The 12,382-nt window shown below is 40.6% G+C and overlaps 2 protein-coding genes across 4 annotated transcripts in view; one reads left to right on the top strand and one right to left on the bottom strand.

Moving 5' to 3' along the window:
* Positions 1 to 4,255, top strand: part of LOC113903691 (ankyrin repeat domain-containing protein 16-like) — a 75,384-nt gene extending 71,129 nt beyond the window's left edge. For 2 of the 3 annotated variants that reach the window (XR_003514250.1, XM_027560251.1), the window contains exon 2: positions 3,310 to 4,255. Coding sequence is in view for 2 of the 3 variants with exons in the window: in XM_027560251.1 (XP_027416052.1) it covers positions 3,310 to 3,313 (4 nt within the window). In the remaining variant the exon portion in view is untranslated. The remainder of the gene's footprint in view (positions 1 to 3,309) is intronic. The other variant, XM_027560250.1, reaches the window with a different exon arrangement.
* Positions 1 to 12,382, bottom strand: part of LOC113903694 (ankyrin repeat domain-containing protein 26-like) — a 75,556-nt gene that overhangs the window by 60,276 nt on the left and 2,898 nt on the right. Inside the window, exons 2-6 of the mRNA XM_027560254.1 lie at positions 10,981 to 11,095; positions 10,644 to 10,817; positions 5,470 to 5,576; positions 2,601 to 2,668; positions 96 to 129 (exon numbers count right to left, since the gene is read on the bottom strand). Of these exons, the coding sequence (XP_027416055.1) occupies positions 96 to 129; positions 2,601 to 2,668; positions 5,470 to 5,576; positions 10,644 to 10,817; positions 10,981 to 11,095 (498 nt within the window). The remainder of the gene's footprint in view (positions 1 to 95; positions 130 to 2,600; positions 2,669 to 5,469; positions 5,577 to 10,643; positions 10,818 to 10,980; positions 11,096 to 12,382) is intronic.

Genomic DNA, 12,382 nt, shown 5'->3' on the forward strand with positions numbered 1-12,382 from the left:
TAACCCAGAGCAGAACACTCAACAAACATTAGCTTCTCTTCTCTGTGTGTTCTCTTAGTAACACATACAATTTTAAAAAATCTGTCAAATCCTACCTGCTTAAAGAGTCTTCTTCAGAACTCTTAGCCGCTATTAAAGAAAAAAGTAAGACACATTTTAAATCAACAAAAGAAAAATACAGACGATTAAAACCTCAAGACTGATGTTTTGTTTAAAAGTGTTCCTTTGGGACCACACCTGGAGACCACACTAGAGGGAGTAGTGATTGTATTATCCTCATGGGCCACTAATACCTAAGAACCATTGCTCTCCTTATAGTCATCAAATGTAGAACAGAAGGAAAGAAGGAAGAACTGCTGTTTACAATGACCATAATCCTAACCAAACTCTAGGAGACTGACAAAATGATACTGCACCATTAATAGAATCAGTGCGATATGCTGACAATAGCATGCTTAAACAGCACAGTGTTTCTGGACTTCCACTGCCTGCAGCAGTGAACAGAGGAACAGGTGTCTTGCTGGACATAACACAACTTCTCTGGCTCTTCAGTTCAGGATGAAAACGCCCTCTCACAGGGAAGCTTGGTCTACAGGCACTGAACTTCAGAGCGTGGGAAAACATAGGAAACAAAGTCTTCCTGGCCCTCTTTCCAAATGTAAGAGAAGTATGGAAGATGTAGTGATTCCAGATTTAGAAAGGATGATCTCTTGAAAGGGAGGTGGGGGAGGGCAAATGGGTGAAGGGGGTCAGCTGGGTGGTGGGGATGAGGACCAGACTTGTGGTGAGCAGGCAGTAGGGTACACACAAGCTGAACTTCTTAATGTTTTAAATATATGTGTATACGTACTAATACATGTGAAAAGTACACTCTCTTGAGACTATTTCCTTCCATTGTTCAAGGGTATCTGGACCACCTAGAGCAGGATGGTCTAAACAGTGCTCTGTTCTACTGAGGGATATCATTATATCAATCCTCCCCATTATATGGCAAATGTTGATAGAAATCATGCTTTTTCAGCTTGGAAGGCATTTGTCATCAGATCCTAAGCTGATGAATAAGGGGAGGAAGGGAAGGATGGAAGGAGCTACAGACTCTGGTGCTGTTGGACAGCATTTCACATGTGTCGTCATGATCTGATGCTGGAGGGATGACTCACATGGAGGGAGAGGGGTCCTCCAAGCTCGAGCCTGGAGGGCAGGGGCAGTGATTTTTAAATATTTGCACCCTGTAACATCAGAACAATGCTTGGTACGTAAAAGACACTTGATAGTTATCTCTTCAGTGAACAAATGAACAAATAAATAAGAATGATTTCCTTGAAAAGTGTGTTTAGAAAACTATAGAAAGTAACCAGGGACAACTCTATTCTGTTCTGAGCATATCGAAGACCAAGACTCTATGTCATCTCTGTATCTTCTCTAACATACAGAAGTCCTTTGATGGATGTTGTTGTTGTTCAGTCACTGAGTCGTGTCCAACTCTCTGCAACCCAATGGACTATAGCTCACCAGGCTCTTCTGTCCATGGGATTTCCCAGGCAAGAATACTGGAGTGGGTTGCCATTTCCTTCTCCAGGGGATCTTCCCGATCCAGAGATCAAACCAGGATCTCAGGCATTGCCAGGTGGATTCTTTATTACTGAGCCACCTGGGAAGCCCCTTTTGATTAGATAGAGGTCTACTAAGTTTAAAGGTGTTCTCAGACAGCTTGTACAATGTGCTAGATGCCACATCAAGGGGGCATAGTGGTGTTTTTGCTAATGTGAAGTGTTTGGGGTCTTTTGAGTTGATCTATTTGAAAATCTATTATGATACTCTTTTAAAGAATGGCAACAGAACATGTTGTTCTTACAAAACTATACTATCATGACAATTATCCAACACACAGAAGGAAACATCTGGTTCTAATGAAGCCAACCTATCTCACTCTTTTTGGATCTGTGAGGAATAAAGTTGGTAATAGAGACCTTGTTGGTACAATAGGCAAAATAACCGGTGGTTCTCAACTAGGCATTGCTTTTCTGATCTGTACTATTCCAAGGTATCTTTCGAAAGTAATCTCTTCCTGGTACACTGCACACTGGCTCAGCATTGCAGTTCTTACTGTTTATCATTTCTTATCCTACCAGGAAGGGATTGTTGAGGTTCCAGTTTAAACGATGGTAACTTTTTTAATGAGACTAATCACTACACAGTAACTGATAACTATTCATTCACTAAATGCAAACTATTTGTAAAAGTTAAAGTTCCACTTTTATAAGAAGTCCAATGTGTTATAATATGATTATAGATGAAATATATATCATACTAACAAACATTTTTTCTAATTTACACAAAAATCTACTACAGGATTTTAGTGGCTGTGATTAAATACATGGAATTCTTTTCAGACAATACTGTCTCTGATGTTAAATTACCTACAATTAACTTCTTTAACAATTCTGAATACTAGACTATTAAGAAATTAATTTAAAAATAAAATACACGTGCATTTTATACTAATTTTATCATAGTTCTTTCATTATTGAAACTTCCTCACTCCTACTTTATCTATGGTGGAATCACCAAGAGTAATTCATTATTAGCAGATGACGTACCTGGGTTGCTGTTTTCGGGAGTAGTTTTAGGCCTCTTTTCTTTATATTCAGAGATCAGTTCGCAAATGCTATGTGTTAAAAATGTGATAAATAATTTTTTAACACTAATATGAAAAACAACTACAAAATATGTTAAATTCTTAGATTATTTCAGACAGACAAGGTCAGCGATAATATCAAAACTACAATTGTCCCATACATTTCAAGTTTCTAAGTTCTACAAAGTTTTGCTTAGTATGTATTTAAAGGAGAAAGAAAAGGAAGATGAAGTAGTCATGAACTGAGGGCAATATAGCTCAGTAGATTAACTAGATTTAGCTTGGCATACGAAAACTCTTTCAAACTTGCAAATCCTAGCTCTGTAACCAACTGCTCTTTGTTTCTAGAGAAGTTGTGGAGTTCAAAGTCTTCCTCTACACAACTGGGATCTAATGAGATAATATATCCCCAAAATGCTTGCAGAATGGAATAATTTGTTCTTGAACTTTATTGCTGGAACTACTTTGAAATCCCCAATAAAACCAATGTCTGTTTTCTTATATGTTTAGCATTCAAGGGCTGCAGGAAACTGTTATTAATTATGGTGATCAGTTGTTCTTTGTGGTTCGTAATTTAGGGAACCTCAGCTCTTATATAATTTGTACCTAAATTTATTTATAAAATATGAACTCACTACATTAGATAACATAATCATCCCCCTTTATTGCAGCTAATCACACCAAGTGCAGAAAACTAATCACAATCAAGACCTGGCCTGGACCGCTACTCTCCATTCTCTACCTGCTCAAACTCTCAACCAGCAGATCTTTCTGACAATGATGCTTAATCTCCATGTTTATCTCCGATTCACTTGGAAGACATTACCCTACTCTTACAATGGATCCTGGCAAGTCCTAGGCAGGGCTTACCTCTCTAAATTCCTCTCTGAACTAACTTACTTGAGATTTAAGGATTTCTGGTAAATGAGGCAGATAAATCCTTTGGAAGATTTTCATTCTTACAGGAAACAGATCCCATGAGGGGGCCAACTGTAACTATGGAATCTCAGGCAAGTTGACACCCACTACTCTGGGAAGGATGACAGGGAACCTATGACCTAAGGAAAGGTGCCCCCACAGGATAGAAGCTGCCTGCACCAAACAGACAACTCTCACTGGTCATGTAACAAGTAACAGTTAAAATTCTTTTTGGCTGCAGTTTAGTGATACCTGGCATTTTAATGTAAACACTTACATATTAAAACCACTAATAGCAGCATATTCTTCCGCAGTCCGTCCAAAGACATCTGGAGAAAAGACATCAGCACCTCGCTGAAGGAGAAGACCGACTACATCGGTACATTCATAATTGACAGCAAGTATGAGGGCGGTTCTAAAACAACAGAGAGATGACGTCACCCTCAGGAAGTTGAGTTAACTTACAAAAAAAGCTCGTTTGATATGCTTTACCAAGTTAACATCTTGCCCTTCCATGAAGAACTGACCATTTACATGCTCAAGTGTACATCCTTGTAAATTACTTCCACGGCTAAAATGAAGGGATGGAAAAGAAGCCTCCTGCCCCACTGGGATGGCACGCAGCAGCAGTTACTATTTCAAAAGTCCCTGATGAGGACTCCCCTGGTGGACCAGGGGCTGTGACTCCAGGCTCCCAATGCAGGGGCCCAGGTTCCACCCCTGGACAGGGAACCTCATCCCACATGCTGCAACTGAGAGTTCCCACAACTAAGACAGCACGCAGTCAAATAAATAAATGCTTTAAAAAAATAATAACAAAGTCCTTGATGGACAAGAAACTATGCTGAGGTCACTTATCTGAGGCAGGTGAGTATTTAAAGGACGAATCCCCCGTTTCCTCCTTAGTCTGATATATTATGCTTCAAAGTCAGCTAGAGGTTGGGTTAAGCAAAGGCTATTTGCAGGCTTAAAACAAAAATATTAACAATAATGGAAATAAAAATAGTCACCGAGGCACTTAATGATGTTGACAAGCATGTGCTCTTCACTAAATGAAATGCTATATATACACACAGCCGCCTTTGAAGGATGCATTACTATTTGCCTTTTTGTACCAGGAAACTTATTTGCTGATGATAAGTACTGTGCCCAGGGTCATAACCCTAATAGGTAGGAAAGCTAGGAGTTGAACCCAGTCTGAATCTAAAGCCCATCATTTTCATCTGTATCATCCACCTCTGACTTATCTTTGTTAAAGGAACTGTTTATCCAATTAAACCTATCATTCTTCCTTCCACCTTCATTTAAAATGAAAACATCAAAATGTACTAGAAATGAAAAAGGATAAAAACTGATGAGCCCACAGTATCTGGTGACAGTGATTACTCATCACTTTTTTGTTGCTGTTTAGTCACTAAACTGTGAAGGACTCTTCTGCAATCTAATAACATCAGTATATTTCAAAGAAAGTAACTGAAAGCAAAGAGTCATCCAAAAGACAAAATCAAGTCCTTTATGTTTAGTATGCATCTTTTAAGGAAAAATACATACGAAGTAGAGGTTAAACAATCGTTATAAAATAATTAAGAAATTCAATACTGTCATAAGGTAAACTGAAAAGCAGAATCCATATTTTATACAGCTAGTGAAACTAGTATGAAATCCCTCAGCTACTACAAGATCAACCAGAAAAAAGAATAGGTTGCATATGACATCACTCGATATTATAAAGGAATATGAATCCTGCTATATATTCCTGCTATATAGTTTTTCACGATTCCCAGTCAGAATAATTGATTTTCTACCTAACTGATGAAGTGTTGATCACAAATGAAACCTGTTATTAATTTAATCTTGATCTTAGCACCCGAGAACAGCACTAAGGTTTGTAAAAAGAAAAAGAACAACTGTACCTTTTCATCTTATCAACCGCATGTATATCTGCTTCTTTTTTTACTAAAAATTCCACCATTTGCTGTTTCCTTTCACTTATGCCAAGTAAGAGTGGTGTAAGGCCATCCTGTAAAACAGGAAAAACCATTTCTAATGTACACAGTTAACCTATTTCTAAACTGAACGGAAAATCATGCAATAGATACTCTGAACTTAAACATATAATTCAGAAAGTAAACAAAAGGGAGCCCCTTCTCCTCATCCCCTGGCGCGCCTTCTATCTCTTCAAGATGCTCCTCCTCCTGGCCTTCCCTGGGGGTCCAGGGGCTAAGACTTGAGTTCCCAAGGCAGGGGGTCCAGGTTCCATCCCTGGTCAGGGAACTAGATTCCACGTGCCGAAACTAAAGATCCCACGTGCCACAACTAGACCCAGTGCAGCCAGATACGTCTTTCAAAAAGATAACTAATAAAATGCTCCTCCTCTACCTCTTCCAAAGATGAACCACAGAGTCATTCTCTAAAACTCACTTTCAACATTTACTGGTTCCAAGGATCTTTGTTTCTATCATAGTATTTATCAGGAATATTGTAGTATTTACTTGCTCTATTACTAGTCTCAACACTCCTCCAGAGAGAATCAATCAGCTACTAAATCAACTGCATATTTTAGGAACAATGCTGAGGCAGGACTATATAATATTATCTGTAGCATGCACAAGCTATCCAAGGATGACCAAGAGTAACCTCATGAGGTTTACAGACATTCCAATGGGAATATTATCCTCTACACGAACACGCAAAGAGAAAGGTTGTTTTGTGTTTTTCTTTCTTCCAAAAACCAACTGTAGGCACCATGTTTTTTGGCTTTCTCAGCAAAGTCTCCTGAAATTTAATCTTACTCATTCTCCTTTGCTTGTTCCTTCCCCCGCCCTTAAGTTAACCTGACAGGTCAGCTTTAGCTAGATGCTGTTTTGACACAGAACAACACTGCTTCTCTTCAAAGACCTTTCTTGACGACTCTCATGTAATTACCTCCAGACCTCCAGGAGGAAGCTTCCTTAATCCCAGTGTTCTGGTCTCTGTCTTGCTTTACTGTTCTTAGTTAAAGATTACAAGGTCAGTTCAGTTCGGTTCAGTCGCTCAGTCGTGTCTGACTCTTTGCGACCCCATGAATTGCAGCATGCCAGGCCTCCCTGTCCATCACCAACTCCCCGAGTTCACTCAGACTCACGTCCATCGAGTCAGTGATGCCATCCAGCCATCTCATCCTCTGTCGTCCCCTTCTCCTCCTGCCCCCAATCCCTCCCAGCATCAGAGTCTTTTCCAATGAGTCGACTCTTCGCATGAGGTGGCCAAAGTACTGGAGTTTCAGCTTTAGCATCATTCCTTCTAAAGAAATCCCAGGACTGATCTCCTTCAGAATATAAGTTACCAATAAATATGCACTCAGCGTTTTCTCGAGGAGTTGCTCTTCCGTGAATTCTCCCTGCGCTCTCTCTCATAATCCTGTGTGTTTGGGAGACTCATTCAGTGTGAAACTGCCACAACCAACTTAAAATTCTAATTTGAAAAATTGAATCCCATCCTGAAGAAATTCTTTTAAAATATGAAATCAATTATAGATTAATTAGACTGTATTTAAAATCTTGAAATAGTTATCAAAATAAACTATAAAACAAGAATTGGAAACTCAAATGCTTATGGAGGGAAAGCTGGTGGCCTGAGTAAGTGAAAAAGCCAGGTGAGGCTGGCAAACCTGCGAACACACGCCCCATACAGAAGGGGAGGCCTCCACACGCAGAGCAAACAGGGGCGGCCTCCACACGCAGACCAAACAGTAGAATGGGCTCAAGGGGGACCAGATTGAGTTCTCCAAGAAGCCTGAAATGCAGACTTCCGCATGAGTTTGCTAAGTTTTAAATGTTGACTCAGTCTGTGGAGGTAGGTAAGCTAAACATATCCAAGGACCACATTTGCTCTGTAGCCCACTTGTGGTTTCACGTTTTGCCGTTTCCAAACAGGTGGGCATAAAGCAAATATTTGTATGTGAAAGCTTTCCTTTCTTTAGTATCATGTGTTTCACAAGAAAAGTGGGTCTCAATATGTAATAAAAATTGCTGTTGACTCATAATTTTATTAAAATAAATTTAAAAAAACAAGACTCAAAATTCCCACTTTAAGACTGTTTCCACTGCTTGTTAAAACTACAATCTGTTCCTAGAATTCTCCCAGATTATTAACCAAATGGATAATGAGTTCCTAAGACTGCTGAAACTAAATTATTAAAAGAATCCCCATCTGTACTAACTTCATGGGTTTTGATGTTTAAAGCTGTCGTCTTGCTTATGCCAGGGCTCAGCAAATCTAACACACACACTGCAAGAGTCTGTCCTGCTGACACCAAAGAAGGCTCATGAGTTACTATTACTGCAGTCAGGAAAACACTGTTGGTAACAAACATCTGTTGACCTCATGACCTGGTTGATAACAGAAGGTGTAAAATTCTTAAAGGGTCAGACTCTACAGACGAAGTGACTTCGCCATGAGCAAATCTCTAAAGACTCTTGGAGTGTCACTGAATAATTAGTGGTTGGAAGAAAAAGGAGTTATATTATTCAGGCCAATAGATTTTGCCAAAAATATTCCTTTTAACTTCTCAATCACAGAGGGAGAGGAAAAAGTCTGGCTAATATTGTTGCAAAGGAAGGAGCTGATGGAAGTAGCCAGCATTGATCAAACTCCAACTCTTCTATCGATTACTTATTTTTGAGATAGGTGCACTTAGAAATTATCCTTAATCACTCCGTAGTTCTTCACCAAGGATCGTATCAGAATCTCAAGGAAATATTTCTAAATACACATGTCCAGGCTTTCCTCGATTTATTTCATCAAAATCTTCAGGGAACAGCCTAGGCTTGTAAATTTTTTTATAAACTTTCCCAAGTGATTGTGGTTTTCACCAGCACACTCTAGCTGAGAATTAGCGCAGCAAACATTCCAGTCTCATCTCTCACCCACATGGCCAGTTCCTTCTCTTACTTGAGGATTTGAAGAAAAAAGAAAAGTATAAGAGATAAGAGTCATCAAAACAGAATTAAATTTTCCTGGGTAAATAATGGTAGAACAGGGACTAATCAACACAAAAGGCAACCTGATCTCATTGTTTATAAACCCCTTACTTTCCATCAAGACCTTCTAGATTGAGAGCAGAGTCCAGACTCTTGTCTAACTGGCTGTTTCTGCCAGAATAGGATAATATTTCTGTTAAATATTTGTTCTTCTCTTTTTTTTCCCAACTTAATCACCACCTGTTCACTGCTGATCTGATTTCTGCAAAGTCTTCCTAAAATTGGTATCTAGGCAAGTCTCCAATTCACTCAATCTCTTTCTCAAAATAACAACTATTGTCCTGAGACTGAAAAGCACCTTACCGAAATATATAAACTGAAGGGGAAAGAAAAAAACCCCAAAACCAAAACCTTGGGACTTCTGTGGTGGTTCAGTGGCTGGGTCTCAGTGCTCACAGTGCAGGGGGTCTGGGTTCAATCCCTGGTCAGGGAACTAGATCCTGCATACTGAAACTAAGACCCAGCACAGCCTAATAAATATTTTTAAAAAACACCTGTTCTTGGCATACCCCAACTGCCAAAATTCCAACTTGATCTGCATTTTTCATCTGCTCGCTCCTTTGCCTTTCCTTTTAGCCTCTGAAGCCTTGGGCAATGAGAGAGAAATCATTTTTATATAAATCATTTTTTCATAAAATTGGAATGTGTTAGCAGCAGCAAGATTTCTATTATGTTGTCAAATGCTCGTTTGAGTTTTAAGACAATGTCTATTTCCAAGGCAAATTTTGCTTTACTGTGTTATTTTAGACTAATTAGGAAAAAAAAATTTTTTTTTCAATAAGGGTAAAATACTTGGAAAAAGTTTTACCTTTAAAAAGTGCAGTGTTACCACAAATATCTGCCATCGACACAAAAAAGAATGCTTTACTCCCTAATGCGTCTTGAGCAATATCGTGATTTAAAGTGATATCTTAGACAATCAAGTGCTTTCAAAATATTTTCACTCAGGGAAGGCTGGAGCTTCCAAACAAGGAAAACTGAGCCCACCTGTGAGAGTTGGGGAGCTCTCTCTGCAGCTCCAGAGCTGCAGCCACAGGAGAAAGAGCAGGAGGGGCAGCTTCACCATCATCAGCTGCCCACACTCAGCTGCAACCCCGCTGAGCACCCCCCAGGGCTGAGCGTGCGAGACCCACTTGTACCTGGAGAACCAAGTGGTCACCAGGACACCCTTGCTGGGTGTCAAACGTGACCTGACCCACGTGACTGGATCTCAGAACCGGGGTCCTGGAGGGCTCAGGGCTCCAGGCCTGCTGCCTCTCCAGCCCACTTGCACCCCCCAGCTCCCCCTGCTGGGCACTGGTTCTCCTTCCTCCTACCCCCATCCCTCCTCCAGCAGCTGAGCCCATTCTCTGAGCCGCTGGAAGCAGCCACCCATCACATCACTTCACTCCCCCCAAGCCTTCATTTTTTGTAGGACTGAGCGCCGAAGAATTGATGCTTTTGAACTGTGGTGTTGGAGAAGACTCTTGAGAGTCCCTTGGACTGCAAGGAGATCCAACCAGTCCATCCTAAAGGAAATCAACCCTGGGATTTCTTTAGAAGGAATGATGCTAAAGCTGAAACTCCAGTACTTTGGCCACCTCATGCGAAGAGTTGACTCATTGGAAAAGACTCTGATGCTGGGAGGGATTGGGGGCAGGAGGAGAAAGGGACGACAGAGGATGAGATGGCTGGATGGCATCACTGACTCAATGGACGTGAGTCTGAGTGAACTCGGGGAGTTGGTGATGGACAGGGAGGCCTGGCGTGCTGTGATTCATGGGGTCGCAAAGAGTCGGACACGACTGAGTGACTGATCTGATCTGAGCCTACCACACACTCCTGAGCACGTTCTAGTGGGAAAATCTTCCTTCTGGGGTAGAAGGGTGGCTGAGGGAGCTTTGCCCTTTCTGTGGGCTCTGATATTTTCCACCCACCTGCTGGCGTGACTTTGGAGTTGTTTCCATGGTAACAGGGCCTGCTGGACACTACTCAGTCTACCTATTTACATACTGTTATCAATAAACACTCCTGGTTTAGAAAAATGGTTTGCAAATATTTTGTGAATAAAGTTAGTTGAGCTATACCTCGTTCCTGGCTTCTAGATTGGCATTATAGGAAAGCAGCTTTGCCGCGAGTGATACATTCTGGCAAAAGACAGCATAGTGGAGAGCGGTGTTGCCATTGACATCCGTGACATTTGGGTCGGCACCATGCTCCAGCAGAAGAGCCGCACACTCCTCTTCTTGACATTCTATGGCCTGTCAGTGTTGTGCCAAGAAACAAGAGTGTGAATTCTAGGAATTCAAAGTAAATAGTCCACAAGCTTCACCAGTTCCCTATATTTCAATGAGATACATTCATTTTTAGTCTCAGTAGTTAAATCACATGCATCTCATGTGGACATGGTTTGCTGCCCCATACCTTCATCAGCGCGGTCTTGTTTTCACTGTCACCGAGGTTAAGCTGGCATTTTCTCTCCAGGAGGAGAGCTACCACCTCTGAATGGCCATTGGCACAGGCCAAGTGGAGCGCAGTCCTATGAAAGCAAGACAAGTTTTTAGGAAACTGTAGTGTAATTGTTTCAAAACAAATAACTGTTTGTGTGATTGAAAACACTCAATAGCATGGTACTCCTATCCCTCTGAAACAAATATTTCATTTTCTTCTGGAGAAAGAGCAGCATATATTAGTTTAGCTCTTCTTACACAGTAAAGAAAGAACAGTCTACTTGAATAGAATGCGTGAGACCTTGAGATTCAGCTTAACTTAAATTTGACTTTGTCACTTATTAGCCGTCACTCACCCTCTCTGTACCTCCATTTCCTCACCAACAAAATGGAGACCGAGTAGTAGTTATCTCACAGGACACTGCTGCGATGCTTAAATGAGATCCACGCACAGGGTTTAGAACCATCCCTTGCATAGATAACAGCTAGTGATTGTTAGATTGTATTATCATATTTACTACTATTACTACTATCTTACAAGGACAACATCTGAATGAAGTCAAAGGATATTACACCTCCTTTGCAGATATGTTTTGAGGATTAGAGACAACATTGTACTTCGATGATTCTAATATGCTCATTTTCTCACATTTTAACATCTCTGACATTGGAATATAATTTATAATTCATAGTCTTTACAACTATAAACTGTAGCATTTTTGTTTGTTCATGTCTCTTTTTTCCTGTTGGTTAATTCCTGTGAGGTGTTTCCATCTAAGCTTGCTTTAGAGACGACGTGTGTTATATATTATTATATCATACAGTGCACCATACAGTGACCCACAGCTGTTACAGGTTACACTGCATTTAAGGGACTATAACATCTTAGCTATATTCACCATGTTGTACAATCTGTCGTTGTAGCTTGCAGGACTTTAGTTCCCTCACCAGAGATCGAACCCTGGGCCCAGAGCAGTGAGTCTTAACCACTGGACGGCCAGGAAATTCCCAAGATTCCCTCGACTTCTGAAAAGACTGAAAGTGTCACAGGATACCAACCCTCACAAAAAATTCTAAATTAAATTGAAAATGACAAATTATTTTTATCTGTGCCACATTCCTATTAATGCCAGAAAGACAAGTCCTGTCTGCTCATCCAGCTTCCCTACACACAGCTTCATCTACAGAGATTTTTAAATTTGAGGGGTCGCTAAAGCAACTTTCAGATTTCTTTTCTTCTTTTTTGGGGGGGTGGAGTGGGGAGGTGAAACCCAGGAAACTCCAGAATTCTTGCCTTTGAAATCATTCTTAGAAAGGTCTCTGGGGTGGGATATACGTATACTTACAACTGATTTCTGATGTTGTACAGCAGAAAC

The sequence above is a fragment of the Bos indicus x Bos taurus genome, chromosome 13 (assembly GCF_003369695.1).
Source record: "Bos indicus x Bos taurus breed Angus x Brahman F1 hybrid chromosome 13, Bos_hybrid_MaternalHap_v2.0, whole genome shotgun sequence".
In the NCBI taxonomy this organism is placed as follows: domain Eukaryota; kingdom Metazoa; phylum Chordata; class Mammalia; order Artiodactyla; family Bovidae; genus Bos; species Bos indicus x Bos taurus.